The sequence below is a fragment of the Palaemon carinicauda genome, chromosome 31 (genome assembly GCF_036898095.1).
Source record: "Palaemon carinicauda isolate YSFRI2023 chromosome 31, ASM3689809v2, whole genome shotgun sequence".
Lineage (NCBI taxonomy): Eukaryota > Metazoa > Arthropoda > Malacostraca > Decapoda > Palaemonidae > Palaemon > Palaemon carinicauda.
The window spans coordinates 9,779,033-9,801,659 of NC_090755.1; the positions used below are offsets into that span (position 1 = coordinate 9,779,033).

The 22,627-nt window shown below is 35.3% G+C and overlaps 1 protein-coding gene across 1 annotated transcript in view; it reads right to left on the reverse strand.

The window, feature by feature from the left end:
- Positions 1-628: 628 nt before the first annotated feature.
- The window catches only part of LOC137625094 (myristoylated alanine-rich C-kinase substrate-like), a 55,292-nt gene continuing 33,293 nt past the window's right edge, over positions 629-22,627 (reverse strand). The window contains exon 2 of the mRNA XM_068356027.1: positions 629-2,121. Within this exon, the coding sequence (XP_068212128.1) occupies positions 1,162-2,121 (960 nt within the window). The 3' untranslated portion in view covers positions 629-1,161. The remainder of the gene's footprint in view (positions 2,122-22,627) is intronic.

Consider the following 22,627-nt stretch of genomic DNA (forward strand, 5'->3'; position numbering starts at 1 on the left):
TCTTTCTCTCCTTCACCCTAAGAATACTGTAGGTCCCATGGATTTCCCATAGCCAAAGAGACACTAGGAGCACACTATTTTCGATTTGAAAACAACCAACATTCAAATGATTCCTTGACTCTCTATACATCAAAACAAATGAAGACAGTCATCAGAACTTTGAATTTGAATGTGATTATTGTGGTACTAAAGGACCTTTAGTTTGTTTACCTCGAAAGCCTTGGTCAGTAAAAAAAAGAGAATGTTATTTGATTTCTTACGTCAGTTGGCTGACTACTCAAGAATTTGTGTGTGTTTTTTTTTTCTGGTATGAACATTTTCATTGCCTACTAATTAAGTTCTTTAATCTGAAAATTAAACTTCAGTTAACAAGTAAACTACATCGAGTAAGAAATAAGCGACAGATCCGCAAGAATTGTGTTTTTTGTGTACTCTGGTGTTTTGCAAGTATCCTTAATTCCATTCTTGTAGCTGTCAAGTATTGTTAAATCATGCATATTAAGCAGGAAAATTTGTTTGGAGCCACTCTTATGTGGATGAGTGTACTTACTGTATACTTACTGTCCCAGTTGCCCTAAACTTTTCTTTTGTTTTTGTTTATTCTTTCAAGGAAGAGAAATAAACTTAAAACTACAGTCATTTTTATTAACATCTCATAAAGATTTACACAGACCTTTGGAATTCTAAAATTTGAGAGGTCATCTGTCGAACAGGTAACAACAAAGGAGAGACTTAGGCTGAACAAAGTTTAGAAAAAGAGATAAAAAAATATCTACAGGCCTAAGTTCTCTCTCTCTCTACTAGTAAGAAAACAATTCTGCTTAGATAATAATCACAATTTAGATGTAACAGTCAGTTATTCACTGTAGCCGACGAAAGGAAAGTGTAGAGCAAAGGGTAGGTAAAAGTTAAGTGGTTTTCAGAGTTATGGGTTGCTGGGAAGTTGGGATTATAGGCAGGAGTCAGGAAGACAATGTCAAATGAGTCATATTCTGCTACAATGAATGTTTTGTTTTGAGCTCTTGCAAAGGAAAGGTATCATGCTGTAACATCTTATGATTATTGAGAGTTAGTTGTTAGTAAACTCTGCCAGAGAAAACACCTGGCAGAGTCATTGTATAAATTGTTTCAATACTGAAATAGGTTTTTTAATGAACAGCCTTAACGGCGGCCACGACTACCAAACCTTGATCTGCGGGTGTTTTCGGTGACTGGTTCTTCTGCGTCAGGTGTTTCTGCTTCAGTATTGGCTTCAGGTTCTTCAGCCTGTGTTCTTCCTGGCTTTAAGGCTGATCCTCCTCGAGAGTTGCCTCTTCCTCTACGGCTTGTGCTGAATCGATGGTTAGTGCTTGTCTCTTCTGTCTCCTCAGGTTTTGGAGTAGCGGATGGGCGGAAGCTGCTGCGAGCAGATGGCCTGAATCGGTTTGATGAGGAGGAAGGCTTACTAGCTTCTTCTGTGGCATCTGTGGCTGTGCTGCTTGATCCACGACCTGAAGGTCGGGTGCTACTACGACTGGAAGTGGTTGAAGGCCTGAAGCGACCTCTTGAAGGCTTCTCAGCTTCTGCAGGCTCCTCAGCCTCGGTAGCTGCTGCAGACTGTGATGTAGTGGTGGTTCTTCCACGTCCCCTGACACTGCCAGACGTCCTTACGCGTGAAGACCCTCTTGCTGGTGTGCTTGAGGTAGCCGCTTGTGTAGTATCGGCAGTTTCTTCAGCAGCTGGAGCTTCAGAGGCTGCTGGACGAGGTCTGACACTAGGAGTTCTGTTGCGGGAGATCTTGGTTGACTTGAGACTCACCAGTTTTCTCCGTCCCGAGGCAGACTCGGTGGTTGCTTCAGCAACAACTTCTGTAACAGGAGCTTCTGCACCTTCGTCCTCAGCATGCATAGCGTCTTTAGCATCGCCCGCTGCTTTATCTGCAGCTCCAGCAGCAGCACCAGCAGCAGCACCAGCATCTTTAGCCGGTGTTGCAGCTGCTTCGCCTTCGGGAGCTACATCATCATAATAATAATCAGCGTAGTCATCAGCTGCCTGTTCTTGTGCGCCTGCTAGTAAAGCGCAGCACAGAATGCCTGCCACCAACCTGGAAGGACAAACGGGAACATTAAAAAGCAAGTCAGACTGCAAGTTTGGACATTGATCATGCTTCTAATTTTTTTTTTTTTTTGTATAAAAAAATTACATCAGTTAAGTTATTAGTTATAACAATATGTTCCAATGAAGGTCATCGATTTTTTTTTTTGCTAAATTGGAGTGTAATAAACCAATTATTGTCAAAAATAACAAGTCTTAGCATCTGTTATAGACATGTGACTAGTGAACATTGACTAAAATAGTGATTTCTAGATACATTGCGATGCAAGATTAAGACACACAGCCCCCTTTCCTTGTAAATAGCATTTAAAACTGCTGTAACCATCAGTAGTATGTATGTCCCGGTTGCAAAATGTGCATTGCGTTCATATGCATTTCATACAAACAAAGGAAAGTTTTGATATTGTATAATCGACTACGTCAATAGCGTTAAGTAAATTCGTAGTTTTTTTTTTTATTTTTTAAAGTAAATTCGTTAGCTTTGTTCTTGTTTAAAATAAATTCGTAATTTTGTTCATTACTTGAAGTAAATTCATATTTTTTCATTTTTAAAGTAAATTCGCAAGTTTTGTTCTTTTTTAAAAATAAATTCGTAATTTTTTAAAAGTAATTTTTTTTTCTGTTTTAAATCAAATTCATAATTTTTTCCTATTTTTTTAAAATTAACTTCTCAAGTTTTGTTCCTTTTTAAAGTAAATTCGTAATTGTTTTTCTCTTTTTAAAAGTAAAATAATTTTTTAAAGTAAATTCCTAAATTTTGTTCTTTTTTTAAGATGATTAAAGTAATTACTAACTTAACTTCACGAGAGAGAGAGAGAGAGAGAGAGAGAGAGAGAGAGAGAGAGAGAGAGAGAGAGAGAGAGAGAGAGAGAGAGAGAGAGAATAAAACCTCTCCGTGAAAGAAGGGCACGAATTGTATCTTGTCATCAATCCATCTCTTCTCTACCTAAGAATGCAACGAAAGTTCTGCATCTTATGCTGTTGCATTGCAAGACATCTTCGGGATGCCAGAAAACCTCAAATCAATCAGTCAATCAATCTGTGATTGAATGCAATGAACTTTCACTGGAAAAGCAGACGTTTTGGCATGTGTGTTTACGACTTAAGAAACTTGTGTTTTGTGTATTATTATTATTATTATTATTATTATTATTATTATTATTATTATTATTATTATTATTATTATTATTATTAGGAAACCTGTGTTGTTATTATTATTATTATTATTATTATTATTATTATTATTATTATTATTATTATTATTAACAAACTTGTGTTATTATTATTATTATTATTATTATTATTATTATTATTATTATCAAGAAACTTGTGTTATTATTATTATTATTATTATTATTATTATTATTATTATTAAGAAACTTGTGTTATTATTATTGATATTATTATTATTATTATTATTATTATTATTATTATTATTATTATTATTATTATTATTATTATTATTATTACTAGCTAAGCTTCAACCCTAGTTGGAGAAGCAGGATGCTATAAGCCCAAGAGTTCCAACAAGGAAAATCGCCCAGTGGAAAAAATGAAAATAAATAAGCTACGAGAAGTAATGAGCAATTAAAATTAAATATTATAAGAACAGCAACAACATTGAAATAGATCCATTATGTATAGTTTATAAAATCTATAAAGAGAAAGATTTTTGTCCCTTGCTAAACATCTGTACCATGGTCTTCCACTGTCTTGGGTTAGAGTTCTCTTATTTGAGGGTACACTCGGGCACACTATTCTATCTAATTTTTCTTCTTGTTTTGATGAAGTTTTTATAGTTTATTTAGGAAATATTTATTTGAATGTTGTTGCTGTTCTTGAAATTTTTTATTTCTCTTTATTTCCTTTCCTCACTGGGCTATTTTCCCTGTTGGGGCCCCTGGGCTTATAACATTCTTTTTTTCCAACTAGGGCTGTAGCTTAGCAAGTAATAATAATAATAATAATAATAATAATAATAATAATAATAATAATAAAAGGATGTTAGCTATGTGATCAAGAGACAAGGATAGAGAGAGAGATCGACTTTTCTCCCATTATATTACATACTCTCTCTCTCTCTCTCTCTCTCTCACTCTCTCTCTCTCTCTCTCTCTCTCTCCTCTCTCTCTCTCTCTGAAGGCTTTGTTTCCTATACCCTTCCCCCACCTTTTCTCATACTTCTCCTTTTCCCCCTTTCTCTCTCCTCCCCCTCCCTCCCCCTCCGAAGAGGTACTTTCCCTCCGTCAGGGGAGGGTCATCACGGGTCAATTGTGGTATCTTCATTTTTCCAGCGACAATTTTTTTTTTCTTTTTTTCCTTTTGCTTTTGCTTTTTGAAAGCGGTTGTTGGAAGTGAAAGGCAGCCATGGAAGAAGAGGGGGATGGGGAGAGGAATGCGCACGCACACACGCGCAGTGGTGCTACCAGGCATATATAATTGTTCCAGAAAAAAAATGTTTCTGAGGTTGCTTGCGTTTCTTCAAAGCAGAAGGAAAATATAAGCCTGTGAAAAGGGGTTGTGTATTTCCATGATTAGCAACGCTGTGCTTGTCAGGGCTCTACTAGCTTGGTTTGCTGTGAGAGCGATCAGACTTAAATCTCCCACCGTCACCAATCCGCAGTGGTCAGCATGGGAATGAAAATGGCCAATCTCCAGATGTGAATGACGTGTCTGAGGCATTTGTCCTGCAGTATATATATATAATATATATATATATATATATATATATATATATATATATATATATATATATATATATATTATATGAGAGAGAGAGAGAGAGAGAGAGAGAGAGAGAGAGAGAGAGAGAGAGAGAGAGAGAGAGAGAGAGATCGTGACTCCCAAAGCTTTCAGCTTTCATGAGCAATGCTGTCAACGACAAGGAGGAACGTGAGATATTTCTCTCTCTCTCTCTCTCTCTCCTCTCTCTCTCTCTCTCTCTCTCTCTCTCTCTCTCTCTCTCTCTCTCTCTCTCTTTGTTCAAGAATTTCACTTTCGTTTATCCTGTCGATCGAATTCTGAAACCTTGGAATTTCGCCTTTTCTGAAAGGGATTTTATTGCCTCGTTAATCATGCTTGAGAGAAAGTTACCCTATGCACCTTTGTCCTACTCTCTCTCTCTCTCTCTCTCTTTCTCTCTCTCTCTGTTTTCCCATTCTTTTGAGAAACTATTTTACCCTTTCACCAATCTCTCTCTCTCTCTCTCTCTCTCTCTCTCTCTCTCTCTCTTCTCTCTCTCATCTCTCTCTCCTCTCTCTCCTCTCTCTCTCTAATTAATGTTGATTTTATAAAACAATTAATAAAAAATATGTATAGTTAAAGTTTGATTCACCATATAAGTATAGTTTATACTCATACATAGGTATTTATTTATGCACACAATACCGTATACACTAATATATTAATCAAAATCTTATTCGGCAAATCTGACTCTTATGGTACTTGATCTCCCTTTTTTTTTTTTTACTACAAAGACAGCCTTGATCAGTATTGTTCTCCTGTCCGGTCTTCAGCTGGTGACTCTCATCTTAATTTGTTGGACAAAAACTTGCGGTCTGTTAATTTTCTTATTCTTGATCTCCATATTAACCTCTGGCATTGTCGTTCAGTTAATTCTTTATGCAAGTTCATCATCATCCTACTTCACGTTTCATAGTCCTCAGCCATGTAGGCCTGGATCTTCCAACTTATTTAGTGCCTTGTGGAGCCAAGTTAAAAGTTTGGTGAACTTTTCTCTGTTCTATTTCATCATTATCATCATCATCATCTCTTCCTACGCCTATTGACGCAAAGGGCCCTCGGTTAGATTTTGCCAGTCGTCTCTATCTTGAGCTTTTAAATCAATATTTCTCCATTCATCATCACCTACTTCACGCTTCATAGTTCTCAGCCATGTAGGCCTGGGTCTCCGAACTCTTCTAGTGTCTTGGGGAGCCCAGTTGAAAGTTTCGTGAATGTTGCATAAGTTTTTTTTTTCTTTTTTTTTCTTGTTTTTTTAAGGTCTTCCCAGATTGTACTATCCTGTACTTAGTACTAGGTATGCTGTTAATTCTAACAGTCATGCCTTCTCCATCATATGGCTTAATATTTAGTATTCTAGAAGTTTTATTCCACCTGTGACCAGATTATGAAATGATCTTTGTAATCAGGCAATTGAATCTGTGGGACTTCAGAAATTCAAACTTACAGCGAAAGTTTTATGTTAAACAGGCTGACATAAATCTCTCTTCATCGTTAATATGTGACAGATAAATTTTAAAGTTTGTTACTGATCTTGAGATAATTTATATTCTTTATTCCTTACTTGTCATATACTCCAGTGAGGAAAGGAAATAAGGGACTACCCCTTATTTCCTTTCCTCACTGGTGTTGATTTGCAATTGGCATAATTTCAAAATACAAGAATATTTCAACTTCTGCGCAATGTCGCAAGACAAAATTTCAGGTGCTTGCGCTATGTCACAAGACAAAATTTCAAATACTTGCGCTATACCACAATGACTAACGAATCTTTGGAAACCAATAAGCCGCAGGACAGATTTAAAACTAAACATTTAGATCTACTCACACTAGAAAGTTACGGGATTTTAATCTTTAGTTCTATCCCTCATGGTGAATCAAGTTAGCCTTATACAAGCACGAACCCTGTGGAATTCCCTTCACAAAAGGGACAGATTCCGTCTCACCTCTGTCAAGGCCGTCAGGAAATACGTCATTTAAAAATCATATTTTTAATATTTGCTGTTATGAAAAATTCACGTAGCCTTTGTTGCTCCTAGAAGGGATGTATGTACAGTTGGATGCATGAATTCTTGGTACACCTTGATCTGAGGATGATCCAAGAAGGGATATATTGATTTATGTACAGTTGGACGCTTGAATTCTTGGTACACCTCGCTCTGAGGAAAATCAAAGAAAGGATTTGTGGATATATGTACAGTTGGACGCATGAATTCTTGGTAAACCTCACTCTGAGGATGATCTAAGAAGCTATATATGGATATATGTACAGTTGGATGCATGAATTCTTGGTAAACCTCACTCTGAGGAAGATCCAAGAAGCTATATATGGATATATGTACAGTTGGACGCATGAATTCTTGGTAAACCTCACTCTGAGGAAGATCCAAGAAGCTATATATGGATATATGTACAGTTGGACGCATGAATTCTTGGTAAACCTCACTCTGAGGAAGATCCAAGAAGCGATATATGGATATATGTACAGTTGGACGCATGAATTCTTGGTACACCTCGCTCTGAGGATGATCCAAGAAGGGATATATGGATATATGTACAGTTGGACGCATGAATTCTTGGTACACCTCGCTCTGAGGATGATCCAAGAAGGTATATATGGATATATGTACAGTTGGACACGGGAATTCTTTGTACACCTCCCCGTTGCAGTAGGAGTGTGACATGGTACACCTCCTGAGCGTGAGGTATGGCAGAAATTCCTGTATCTAACTGTACCTGGATGGCATTCGACTAACGTGGAATACTCTTTGAGAGTAGGTGGATGTTAAATTTGGTTGTATACGTTTGTTACTTATCTAATTTAAATTATATTTTGTTATTGTCTTTTTATTTCCCTATTGTAGTTTCTACTTTAATTTTCTATTTAATTTTTTTGGGGGTCTGGAATCTTTCCCTATGAAGATCCTCACGTTTTTTTAACATTATTCCCAGCTAGGATAGTATTAATAGATATTTGGATTGCAAGTTATTGTTCTAAATTGTCTATTTATTTCTCTATTGTAGTTTCTGTATTTTTCTATTTCTATCTTCTATAGCTTTCTCTCTTAGGCCCCTCACGCATTGTAAAATTATTTCCAACTAGGCTAGTATTAGTAGATAGATAATGTTTCTATTGCTATTTATTGTTATAAAATTGTCTATGTATTTCTCTTGTAATTTCTGTATTTTTCTATTTTTCTGTTCTGGTATCTTTCCCTCTTAGGACCTTTACGCTTTTTAAAATTCTTTCCAACTATAGTCAATTCTTTTTAGCGAGGCAGATTTGCACCGGCTCGCAGGGGTTGCCCTTTTAGCTAGGAAAAGTTTCCTGATCGGTGATTGGTTGGACAAGATAATCCTAACCAATCAGAGAGCAGGAAACTTTCCCGAGCCAGAAGGGCTCCGCTGCGAGTCGGTGCAAATGCGCCTCATTAAAAAAATTGAGTATAAGCTAGTAATAATAGACCGATAGATAATAGTCGTATAAATGCTCCAGTGACAAAGGTTAATGGCAGCCTTCGAACACTTCCTTGTTAAAAGGCGTTTCGTTTTGTGTCACAAACCAGCCTTAAACTTATCTCGTCATTTATGACGGTTTTCAAATGTCAAGGTAACACTGTTCTTCAATGAACGGCAATAACAGTATTGTTATACCCCAAGAGAAATTTAGAATTCCAAGAGCACTGATATTTTGTTAAGAGTTTTTATAGTTTATATTGGAGATATTTATTTTAATGTTACTTTTATTGAAATTTTCTTTTTCTTTTTTTTCCTTTCCTCACTGGGCTATTTTCCCTGTTGGAGCCCCTGGGGTTATAGCATCCTGATTTTCCAACTAGAGTGGTAGCTTAGCAAGTTAATAATAATAATAGTAATTTCGTTCTAAAAGAATTTTTATGCAGGATATAAAACAATGAAACCTAGGAAAATATTCCAGAGCCTGGTAGGAGAGATGGAAAGTCCCTAATTGGTACTGGTGTATGAGTTGGGAGGTCATATTTGCATAGATTTTATTGTGAGTTTTGCTATTGCATTTCCAGGCGTGCTGACGTCGATAGGCTGTGCAGTGTTGCAAGGGAAATATTGGAGGTTTAAGAACCAGGAGAGAGCATTGATGTACACATATCTATATCTATATCTTATACATACACACATATATATACAGTATATATATATATATATATATATGTGTGTGTGTGTGTGTGTGTGCGTGTATATATACATGTATATATATATATATATATATATACTGTATATATATGTGTGTATGTATACAGATTAAACCAGATACAGGTTAGTTTTAATTACAATAAAAATTCGAAGTAGAAAAGGCTTTGTATATGCTCTATAAGCTGTCACATGCTACACTTTTCCCAGACTAAATGGTCCCAAACAGCCACAAACCACATAACCTATCAATATCTCTCTTATCTATAAACTGAATCAGGAAGACTGGAATGTGCAATCTCTATTTGGGAGGAAGGCCACAGATAACGGATCAAACAAGGAGACTGGAAGGGGTAAGGGGGGGGGGGCGCCTAGTCGGAAGAGAGACGAAGGAGGGAGGGAGGCGAGTAGGCTGTTCAAGGGTGGAGTAAGTAACATACAAAGGCTCCCATAGTGCTCACTGAACTTCCTCGAAGGTTAGGTACATGTTGGCTTTGTTGCCCCTGCACCACATTGCTACATATACCTACGGTTAAAGTATAGAGAGCTAAAGCATTGTGGAAAATGTAATGCATTGCCCAACCAAGATGGTGTTTCCGGGGGAGAAATAGACAGAAGGGATATCATGAGTTACCACGGGCTTGTCAAGTGACGTTAGGCCAGGGGACCAAGGTGAACTACTTTACTTGCCGCCCAGCCGGAACTCGACTAGTCGGGTAGACTCGCTCTCTTTCTGGGCGGGTGTTTTTTCCCCGAGATCAGTTTTAACCAAGACATACAGAAAGCGTTTCTTGGGTTTAACCGATTTCTAGATGGTGGCAGTTGAAGTCAATTCGTTTTATTCTAGTTTTTTTCTAACCTGTGTTGGTTCGAATCCCAGTTATAGGAAAGAATTTCCTAGTTTTACTTCAGGATTTCAAGGTTTTCAGTGGATAGCCTAACCATGAATGTTAGCTGAGGAATTAAGTAAAACTATTTGGCTTAATATGTTGAACAATTGAATAGAAATGTAGACACTTCGATCTTCAGAGATGTAATTTTATTATCGCTGGAGATGTTGATAATATTCTCTCTCTCTCTCTCTCTCTCTCTCTCTCTCTCTCTCTCTCTCAGCTTGGCGATATTGTTTGATATATATATATATATATATATATATGTTTAGAATCTACTAATTAGTACATTTCAATTGTCAATTCACATTCAATCGGTTGAAATATCTTTTTCATAAGATGAAATTTTGTCTCAATAATTTTGAATTTTTAACCAATTGTAATAATGATAATGATAGTAATAATAATGATAATTAGAATTGCAATACAAACTATCCATACATATTTTTAAGAAGATGAGATGACCAATGATGATAGTAATATTAATATTGATAATTAGAATTACAATATTATTATTCATACGTATTTTCAGTGGTAAAAATCCATTAAAAAAGATTTTCGTTTTAGAAAAATCAGTATCTCATATTCCAAAAAATTAAATCTCCTGTAACACTCCTTTTAATAAACCAGAAATCCTTTACATTTTGGAATTTCCAATGATATTACACAAGGAAACTCCTACGCCCTTATGCATCGTCACACGAGCACAGAGAAGGGCGACACTCTTCCGAAGAAGTCTTCAGGTATATGAAATCACTTTCACTTCCCCCCCCCCCCCACTGAGTGTTTTTGGACGCCCTAAAATAAAGAGGGGGTGCCTGGGGGGGGGGGGGGATTCCCTCTACCATTTTCCATTCCCCTTCAATTTCTGAAAATTTCTAACGATTATTGATGACGTTGATTTTAGACATAAAAAGGTGGGATTTTTATTTTCTTCCGGGAGACCGTCCCTACCTTGGAGGAATAGTTAATAGTGTACGCGACCCGTCAAAAATGACTGCTAAATATTTAGGTAGATATGCGCATAGATTCAACCTTTTCCACCCCTCCGCCGTTTCTTAACTACGTCTCTGGGTACCCCCTCTCAACAAGGTATGACTACTTTCTCCCACCTAACCGAGAATCATAGAAAGACCGAGTAGTCATACGTTTGGCAATGCCACTAAGCGTGAAAGGAAAGAAACCTGTATAGATGCATTAATATATATATATATATATATAGTGTATGTACAGTATATATGTATGTATATATATATGTACATATATATATATATATATATATATATTATCTCTCTCTCTCTCTCTCTTCTCTCTCGTCTCTCTCTATCTATCTATATTGTATATATATATATACATATATATATATATATGTATAATATATATATATGTATATAATATAGACATATATATATATAATATATATATTATATATATATATATAGCCTATATATATATATATATATAGCCAAACACTTGCTCTTCGATATGTAAGAGAGATTTCTCCAAAGGACCGTGGTACGTCAGGGCCAGCTTCTTTCATATTGACAGTCTTAAACGGCCCATGACGGGCATGGTGAGAAGGTTAAGATCATAATCATGATCAGCGCATTCTTTTTAAAGGCAACTCATGAATGGCAGAGGCAAGGGAGAGTGACATTGCCCTATCAAGCAGGATAAGGCCCTACAGAGCTGAACATATATCTATATGATCAGCCCCCAAGCCCCCTCTTAACCCAAGGTAGGACCAAGGAGGGCCAGGTAATGGCTACTGATGACTCAGCAGATAGACCTATAGGCTCCCCTAGAGATATGAACTAATTGTAGTGGTAAATTGAAATATTAATCTCCTGTATAAAGTAAGCTAGGACCAAGGAGGGCCAGGTAATGGCTACTGATGACTCAGCAGATAGACCTATAGGCTCCCCTAGAGATATGAACTAATCGTAATGGCAAATTGAATTATTAATCTGTCCAAAGAAATGTAAATAAAGACGAATACAGAATCTGGGTATGATAGTAATATATGGAATAACTAGTGTACGCGACCCGTCAAAAATGACGGCTAAATATTTAGATAGATATGTTGTCATAATTGCACAGATTCGACCCTGCCCACCCCTTCCCTCTTTCCTGACTATAATACTGCAGTTTCGGCAATTTTTTGGGAGATTGTCGTTTCTGATTGTATTATTATTATAATTATTATTGTTATTATTGAAAGAAATTGCTGCCTCAGTGGCGTTGATTTTGTAATTAACTTCTTATTATCTTTTTCTTTTCATTACTGCATTATTATTATCATTATTATTATCATTATTATTATCATCATCATTAATTGAAAATCAAGTTTCCAGCGATTGAAACGAAAAGCAAAATTAAATGACAATAGAAGTTTTGTCATTAATGACAGCGTGACATTTCTCACCAATGTTAATTACATGGTTTATTTTTTTATAACTTTCAGATGACCTACTGATATCAGAGGGTGAGTTCATTCATCCGTTTGAATGATGAAATGGAATTCATATGTATGTATATATATATATATATATATATATATCTATATCTATATGAAATTTACTTTTATGTACATACATGTACACATATGTAAGTTTGATATATGTATGTATCCATATATATGTAAAGAGTTGATGTATATGCATGTGTACATATATATACACATATTTAAATATGATATATCTATATATACATATATATATATATATATATATGTATACATATATAATAAAAGAGAGAGAGAGAGAGAGAGGAGAGAGAGAGAGAGAGAGAGAGAGAGAGAGAATGCATACACCCAAGAATACATTATCAAAACAACGGCAAGTTGCAGGAAAAGTCTTCATACTTATGTAAGTATCATTAATAACAACAATTTAACCCCGGGCTAAACGACGTCCAAATCTAACCACGGCCTTTACTATCCGTTAACTTTTCCCACTTAAATGACGTAACCTCTTACAATCAGAGATGGTGATCAGAAAACCCTGATCTTTGCACCGCCAGACAGATCGAAGGAAATCAATCAACTCTGGGAACTGTACGCGTTGCTGCGGGCATGTATTTATGACTCTCCCAGGTGTCCTTTTCCAAGGTGTCCTTTCCTAGGTGTCCTTTTGATAGATCTCCATTTCATAGGTGTCTTTTTCATAGGTGTGCTTTTCCATGTTGTCCTTTTAATAGGTGTCCATTTCATAGGTGTGCTTATCCAAGGTGTCCTTTTTCTAGGTGTCCTCTTCCCAGGTGTCCTTTTCCAAGGTGTCCATTTCACAGGTGTCCTTTTCATAGGTGCCCTCTTCCCAGGTGTCCCTTTCCTAAGTGTCTTTTTCCCAGGTTTCCTTTTCATAGGTGTCCTCTTCCCAGGTGTCCTTTTCCAAGGTGTCCTTTTCCTAAGTGTCCCATTTCATATGTGTCCTTTTTCCAGGTGTCCTTTTCCAAGGTGTCTTTTTCCCAGGTGTCCTTTTTATAGGTGTCTTTTTCATAGGTGCCCTCTTCCTAAGTGTCCTTTTCATATGTGTCCTTTTCATAGGTGCCCTCTTCCCAAGTGTCCATTTCATATGTGTCCTTTTCATAGGTGTCCTCTTCCCAGGTGTACATTTCATATGTGTCCTTTTCCTAGGTGTCCTTTTCCCAGGTATCCTTTTCCTCATAGGTATGTCCTTGGGACCGAGGTCTTCTGCCGTCCGGGTTCACTGGGGTCATGGAGGAGATATGGTCTTTCTTGAAAGTCTTTGAGATGTGGAGATTTGAGGAATTTCCTTACAGCAGTCGTCCTATGTGGCTGAGTTCGAATCCACGGCTGATCAGAAGCTATTGTGATAAAGTTAATTCCCCCTTGGGGCTCTGATCCCGAGGCAGAGAGAATTCTATATAAAGAGGTATTTCTGGATTATATATTTATTAAACAACAACGTCAACCGTTTCTAGTCCATTGCAGGATAAAGGCCTCAGACATGGCCTTATTCTTGTTTGGGGTTTTGGCCATTTCATCACCACGCTGGCCAGTGCGGAATGGTGATGGTGGGAGATTATAGTATGATCGCTCACAGCAAACTAACGTAGTATGGGTGGCCCTGACTAGTACAGCTTTGCTGATCATGGCGATACACAAACCATTTCATCACGTTAAGGTATCTTCACTCAGAAAGGGAGGTGTATATATATATATATATATATATGTATATTATATATTATATATATATATATATATAGAGAGAGAGAGAGAGAGAGAGAGAGAGATAATTTTATTCCATTCGCAATTGAAAAGAGATTTTCGTAGTAATAAAGACTTATTATAATTTTACATTTAGAAAGAGGAATAAGAACGTGCGCACAGAGAGAGAGAGAGAGAGAGAGAGAGAGAGAGAGAGAGAGAGAAAGAAATTTTCAACGCAACATTACCCTAAAGATAACTTCTTATAGCCTCGTTAAAATCACTGATTTTTTTTTTCTTCTCCAGAAATTCCCGGTCACTGATTCAAGTGTATTTTTGTCCGGTAGAATATTTAACTCAAGGTCTCTCTCCCGTCTCCACCGAGTAACTGGTCGATTAGGTTACCTGTGTCGCAAGTTTTCAAGTGGTCGCTTCTCGGTAAAGTGGTCGCTTGCGGTCGCGTAAATTGCAAGCTATTGAGTATTTTTCAAAAGCAAAGTTTGGTAGTTATAACAGTATAATATTTTTTATTTAGGTTAGAGCTGCCGTTGTGTTTCTTGTGACTTGATTTTTGGATGTTGGTTAATACAAATGGTCAAATTTGGTTTAAAGTTGAGCATTTAATATTTAGTTTTTATGAATTTTGGTTGGAAATATATCTTAGACATTATAATGACATCGGATATTTCAATGTTTATCTTTATAGCGTAGTTAATATGTATATAATTATGTGGTTTCTCTTTACTGTGTCTTATAACGGTACATTGGCCAATTAGAAGTGACATAATCTTCGGTGATATTAGCTGCGGATTTTTACCGTCAGATAAATAAAACATAAATGAAGTATACCACTGTATCTTTTATAAAGATCGATAAAAATTAATCTAGAGTAAGTACATGTGTTGTAAGTATTACAAATATGAATAATTGTGTATAGATAGAATAATGTGCATGATATATAAACTTTAATTTAGTAAGTGCATCTCTCTCTCTCTCTCTCTCTCTCTCTCTCTCTCTCCACAATTATTTGAATGTCTCTCAAAGATGAAATTCTCTCTCTCTCTCTCTCTCTCATCTCTCTCTCTCTCTGTGTGTGTGTAATGCATGGTTTTTATAGACCTTGCGCAATTATTTTAATGTCATATTCAAAACAAGAAACTCTCTCTCTCTCTCTCTCTCTCTCTCTCTCTCTCTCTCTCTTACCTTCACCCCATAACCCCAAAGCACTGAATGACATTCATTGAAATCACCATGATCAGTCGTGTGAATGAATCACCTTTTTTCACTTCTATCCCAATGACCTGCAATTTCAATGACGCTACATTTTCCCTGAGGTCATTGATTGGCCGGCCTGTAAAGGTCATTAGCACGCGCATTTTGAGGTCAGGTGGAGTACCGGTTTCAGGGGGTCACTTGTTTTTGGTTATGCAACTTGTTTTTTTTGTCTTTGGATTGCCTGGTTCGAAAGACCCTATCAAAAGTTGCGTCACTAAATGTTCTGACACAACTGTTTAGACAGAGAATAATATCATAGTCTATACGTTTATAGATAGATAGATAGATAGATATATTGGTTACATGTACACATGTGTAATTATATGATTAGTATTTAGTGCAAAAATCTGTTCAATGGTTTAAAATTGTGAAATTTATCATCAAATCCGTGTTGTAATCAGCTCAGACACTGCTCTCTCTCTCTCTCTCTCTCTCTCTCTCTCTCTCTCAGGCCATTTTATGAAAAGCTCTATTAGAAATTAAAACAAAACCTTATAAAACCTTTTCCTTTTAAGTTGTCGACTATTTTTATACGCAAATAATGGATCCACACCCAAAGAAAGAAAGAAAATAATCGAGAAATTAAACCAGTTAACACAAAGATAACAAATAAAAACCAAAGAAACTAGAAGAGTAGAAAAAAAAAACGAAAATCGAAAGTGCCTCAGCGAGTCACAAACGACTTGGGTAGCTGGTTTAATCCAGTTAAAGGTACCGTATGGATATGCCCATTTGGATTTCCAGAGGCTGCTGGAAACGAGTGAGTTTTAAACCCAATTTGTATTAATGAGATTTCTAGTGATTAATCTATCTTGAGAAAGTATTTTAGTTATTTCATTCTACCAATTTATTATTATTATTATTATTATTATTATTATTATTTCTTGCTAAGCTTCAACCCTAGTTGGGAAAGCAGGATGCTATTACCCCAAGGGGTCCAACAGGGAAAATAACCCAGTGAGGAAAGGAAATAAGGTAATAAACCACAAGAGAAGTTTAAGAACGATAACAACCCCAATATTGTTCTGTTTTCTGGTCTTCAGTTGCTTTGAAGAATATTCTGGGTGGTAATATAATGAGGAATATCAGATTTTTTTATATAATCGAATATAGAATTTGCTCTATCGTGGAAATTATTTAATTGTGTTGTTTTATAAGAATAGACCATATTGTAGGTGACTGTGGGTGATTATATCTTAGATGTAGACGTTCTAATAGAAGGGTAAAAAAAAAAAAAGTTATTTGTCAGGAAGATGCCTGTATGCTCCTTGATTTATAAGGCCACTAGTCAATCAGGAATAGATATAACAGAAAGTTCTTCTAAATACCCCTGGCTATTGGTACAATTACAATATGGAATCTGGAAAAATTAGAAAGTACCCTTTGTTGTATAGAATTTACATTTTCCTCTTGAGAATGCTAATTCACTTGCAATATCTTTTCACAAGTGAAGAAAGTGGTGTGTCATCTTATAGATATAGGTAGTTTAATATTAAATAAAATAAAAATTTAAATTAATATAGTTTGCCTCTTAGCAAGGAATACATTAACCATCTTGAGTATACAGGATGGCCAATATAGAATCGGTTTAATCAGAAAGTTAACTTGAACAGTAGGAAAGATTGGAACGACTCTTAGCTATCTCAGAGACGTTCTGCCCTGGTAATTAGAACGAGATTTTCCTGATACATTATTGACGAGGTTATATATCAATAAAGCCATTAACTTTCTCTGGGAATTACATTAACACTGCAATCTTTCAGGGATGCCAGAGAGCTCCAAATCAATCAATCAATCAATCTTTTAGACACATTCCTAGTGCAGCTGCTATAACAGAAGTCATCATGAACTTAAGGCAGGTTTACACGGTCGAACGCGGTTCGACAGTCAAGTGTTTGAAGTGATGTTCGAACGTGTGAACGGGGTATTTAGTTGTCGAACACGTTCGTGGAATGGTTCGAAGGAAGTCTGTTCTCGACTTTTGTGGGTGGGTCTTCATTATCCACAAAACTTATGTAATTGGAGCTGACTCCACCTATTCGAACCGTTTGACAAGCAGGTTCGTCAACCGGGTTCGACGAAGCGTTCGATCTTTGTTAACCCCTCTTTAGGTCATACGATCGTTGATCCCTACGCACGTATCATCAATAAAGTCAAACGGACCTCTAGACACTTAGTGAAAGTCAAGTCCTTGACCTCTCAGTTCTGCTTTGGAGGTTGTCCCACTAAAAACAAGGAATAGGCAGCGCATGACCAAGTCGAAAAATGAGGGCTTTTGCTTTCCGTCTTTTTGTACCAGGGGCTGGTAGGGCTGGTTTTTTAAGGTAATTGGAAGTTTATAAGCTTTAAGAAAGAAAGAAATGTGAAGTACGGTTTTTTTTGGGGTCCTGCCTATTGCTGCGTTTGAGAAAGTTTCATGTTACTAAAGTTTTTATTTCTCGTTTGAATCCGCTAGAGGTTAGTGCAGGAGGTATATTGTAGGAAAACTATTCAGGATTCTCAGAGTCCTAAACGCAACCACTTTTTAGCTTTTCAGATTTTTTACTCCTTTTTACTTTTATTGCATGGTGCAAGAACATGATCCTCCCCCCAAACAATATGACCCCACCCCCTCGAAATTAAACTACGGCTCTTAAATGACGCCAATGACGTCCCCGGTCTCAGTGCTGGACCATCTGGTCTGCATTAATGAATCAGTGGCTCCATAGTCATACATTTTATGATATTGAATGAATATCACGGTTCGTTTTTATGCTTTGAGTAAATCCTATCATGGTTACTGTAGCTAAAAGTTCTGTTTTCATTTTATTTTTTAGGGTTTTGTTAAGTTGTGTGGGATCTAAATTATAAAAAAAGGTTTTATCAAATTTGTTTTTCACCAAAGAATGTTTATATACTGGAAGATTTGAAGAATCCGTGAATATTAAGTAACATTAGCAAACGTTTGCTTCTAAGATAAAAAAAAAAAGTTAGGAAACGTTATTGTGAAAAGCTTTGGAGAGTCGTTTAAATGTCTTGACATCAGTAAACGTTTGAAATAAAAAAATTAAATAAAAAATTTAATTTAAATGGCTCTTAATGTTCCAATAACTGAAGGTCAGAGCTTCCGAATGGCTGAAATGTTCAAGAACAGGTTGATGTTCATTTTCCGAGATAACTGTACAGCAATGCTCCTTGACATTCAGTACTTTTTGCACACTGGTGTCCACACAGTTACCGTAGGCATCAGTGCTCTAAGTACAAAGGAATTATGCTGATTTATGAGTCGTTGCGTTGGTTGATTGCCTGTAATTTGAACGGCATTTCACATCTGGCCAGTACAGAGAAGGGGTCATCGTGTGAAAAAATCTCAAATTTATAAATCCATAACTTTTCAAGTTTTATAGTCGTTTTCAGAGTTTATTTTCTTGATTAAAGTTATTACCGAATATTTCCTCGCTGACTTTTATTCTTTCAAGTGTAATGATAAGGAAAAAATTAATGAAAAACTTAGTTTTCAAATATTTCGTAAGAGGAAATTCACTTGCTGATAGATAGGTAATTTTGTTAGTGGGGAGACGGGGGTTCAAGTTTGATATTTTTAAATTTGTGCATATTTTGGAAATCATCTGAGTTTAGTCTTAGCAAGAAATGCGAGGGTTCGGAATACAGAGGTAGAAAGAGAATTCCACGGCCAATGGTAAATGACAAGAAATGATGTTTAAACTGGTTAACCCTTGAGTTCATGATGTCCACGAATCCATATTATTGTGAAGTCTCATGAATGTTCTTTTTCAGTTGTTTTTCTTTTAGAATCTTCATCATCTCCTCCTACGCCTATTAACGCAAAGGGCCTCGGTTAGATTACGCCAGTCGTTTCTATCATGAGATTTTAAATCAATACTTTGTTAGAATACTTTGACAAAGAGTTATTTGAAATGTTCACCTTTGATGAGCCCTATTACAGTTAGAATTTAACTTTAGGAAATTAGTAATATTTCAACGGTATCATTACTCAAGCTCTGGCAGAAGTTAACGGTTTCCAGAAGGCTTAGTCATGGTAGGATCCCCTGTCGGTATATGAGGATAGCCTTCTCCGTTAGATGCGTGCAATTTCACAATGCACTTCTTCCTATTGGCTCTGTTATTTCCCTTTTTACAGTCAAGGATTGTCTTATTGCTAGAAGCTTGTACTGTAGGTTCCCTGTTGGAGCACTTGGGCTTATAGCATCCTGCTTTTCTAGCAAGTAATAATAATAATAATAATAATAATAATAATAATAATAATAATAATAATAGACAGACGAAACTCATAAACTCCACACCTGTTCTTATCACTCAGTTCATCTTTATAAAACTGAAATAAGAATAAAAATTATGTGTAATCAACAGACATCACATTTAAAAGTCTTGTCATAATCTGAGTCACCTGAACAAGGGAATTACTCATTGGGTAGCCATGTTCTAAGTGTGTAACCTTGAGACCTTGAGAGTTGAGACCCACTTGAGTCCAGTTTTTTTTTAAGCCTGTCTCAACGTTTACTACGTCATAGCCAGTTTCTATCGGGGATTTTTCTTTGCTTATAAAGACACTGATTATTAATTTGGTTACGTTATGTTATTCTAAAAATTTCTTCGAATATAAAGGCACTTTCATATTAATTTGGTTACGTTATGTTATTCTAAAAATTTCTTCGAATATAAAGGCACTTTCATATTAATTTGGTTACGTTATGTTATTCTAAAAATTTCTTCGAATATAAAGGCACTTTCATATTAATTGGTTACGTTACTCAATTACTCGTTAGATATAAAGACAATTTATAATAATTTAGTTACGTTACTATCAATTTATAGTGGAATATAAAGACATTTTTCTTTGAATATAAAGACATTTTTCTTTGAATATAAAGACATTTTTCTTTGAATATAAAGACACTTTACAATAATTTGGTTACGTTACTATCAATTTTTCGTTGAATATAAAGACACATTATAAATATTTGGTTACATTACTCAATTTTTTGTTAAATTTATACAATTTATAATAATTTGTTTGTTACTCTCAATTTATCGTTAAAGTTATACAATTTATAATAATTTGTTTACGTCACTCTCAATTTCTCGTTGAATATTAAGACATTCCATAATTTGACTCGGATGTTTCTTAATATTTAACAATAAATCTGTGAAATCATATATACTGAATAACTTTGCTTTCTTTCCATGTAAGTTCACATAAATATATTACTTTATATAAGAATATACAAAAAATAAACTGAAAAGTAATTAGATGTATATTTAAAAGTTCTGGAAATTCGCCACTGTTTTTTTTTTTTGTTTCTTTTCGTCCGGGTTATGTGGATGTCATTGCACAGCCTTGACATCATTTATATCTCTCTCTCTCTCTCTCTCTCTCTCTCTCTCTCTCTCTCTAACGAGTGCGCACAAGAGATCGTTATATATATCAGTAAATATTTGAATCACAGTTTATTTTACTATTTGATCCTCGTGCAATATATATATATATATATATATATATTTATGAATATATTTAAAAATATATATATATGTATATATATATACAGTATATTTATAAATATATATTTATATATATATATATATATATATATAAATATATGTGTGTGTGTGTATATATGTATTTATTTATTTATGTATATATATATATATATATATATATAAATACATATATACACACATATATATATATATTTATAAATATATATACAGGAAGTTTGTGGGCGTGAACTGGCTTAAAATACATATGTTGTCTATGATGTGTTATGCATATTGTTCATTATTATTATTATTATTATTATTATTATTATTATTATTATTATTATTACTTGCTAAGCTACAACCCTATTTGGAAAAGCAGGATTGCTATAAGCCCAAGGGCCCCAGCAGGGAAAATAGCCCATGGAGGAAAGGTAAAGAAAACGGAAATAGATTAAGAACAGTAACAACATTAAAATAAATATTTCCTACGTTATAGTTTCTTGACCGTTTGAATCGTGCAGATTTCGTGAAAGTTTTCTTTTTAAATCATTCTTAATTCGTGAACTATTTTACCCTTTAAAATATGCGTATTTCGTAAGTTTTTGCCTTTTGAATCATGCATATTTTGTGAACTTTTTGACTGTTTAAATCATGTATATTTTCGTGAACTTTTTTATCCTTTAAAACTTGCATATATTTCCACTTTGTGACCCTTTAAAAACATGGATGTTTCGTGACCTTTTTGACTGTTTAAATCATGTATATTTCGTTATTTTTTACCTTTTAAATCATACATATTTCCTAAAATCTCACTTTTTAAATCATGCACATTTCTTGAAAATTTCCCCCTTTAAGTAATGCGTATATCGTGAAATTTGTAACCGTATAAATCCTGCATATTTTGTGAACTTCATGACCCTTTAAATCATGTCCATTTCTTAGTCATGTGGTGCTTAAATTTACGTATTTTTAGTAATGCCAAATGATGCATTGCTTTGGCAGAATCTTTGCAATTTTGAGTGATCGAAATTATTATTATTATTATTATTATTATCATTATTATTATTATTATTATTATTGCTAAGCTACAACCCTAGTTGGAAAAGCAGGATGCCATAAGCCCAGGGGCCCCAACAGGGAAAATAGCCCAGTGAGGAAAGGGAACAAGGAAAAATAAAATTATTTAAGAACACTAACAACATTAAAATAAATGTTTCCTATATAAACTATAAAAACTTTAAACAAAACAAGAGGAAGAGAAATTAGATAGAATAGTGTCCCTGAATGTACCCTCCAGCTAGGGAAGTCTAACCCAAGACAGTGGGAGACCATGGTACAGAAATAGCTTCTGTACCATGGTCTCCCATGGCACTACCCAAGACTAGAGAACAATGGTTTGATTTTGGAGTGTCCATCTCCTAGAAGAGCTGCTTACCATAGCTAAGGAGTCTGATGTATTGTTCATACATCAGAAGGCTGGGTGTTCGTCACTCCGCGTTCACTAATGTGATGAATCACCAGTTAGGTATTAACTGATGAGCGGATGAATGTAACTAACTTTATTTCAACAAACAACGTGCTTTTATAACAACAGTTTCAGTGAAAGAATGTTACAAAAATTCAAAGAGGTTTATACAAGTACATAGAGACTGAAGCAAATTATCAGAGATATTAACTAATAAGCCGAGTGAATGGAACTAATTTTATTTCCAACAAACAGCGTGCTTTTATAACAAGAGTTTCCGTGATATGAAAGAAGGTCACAAAACCTCAAACAGATTGATACAAGCAC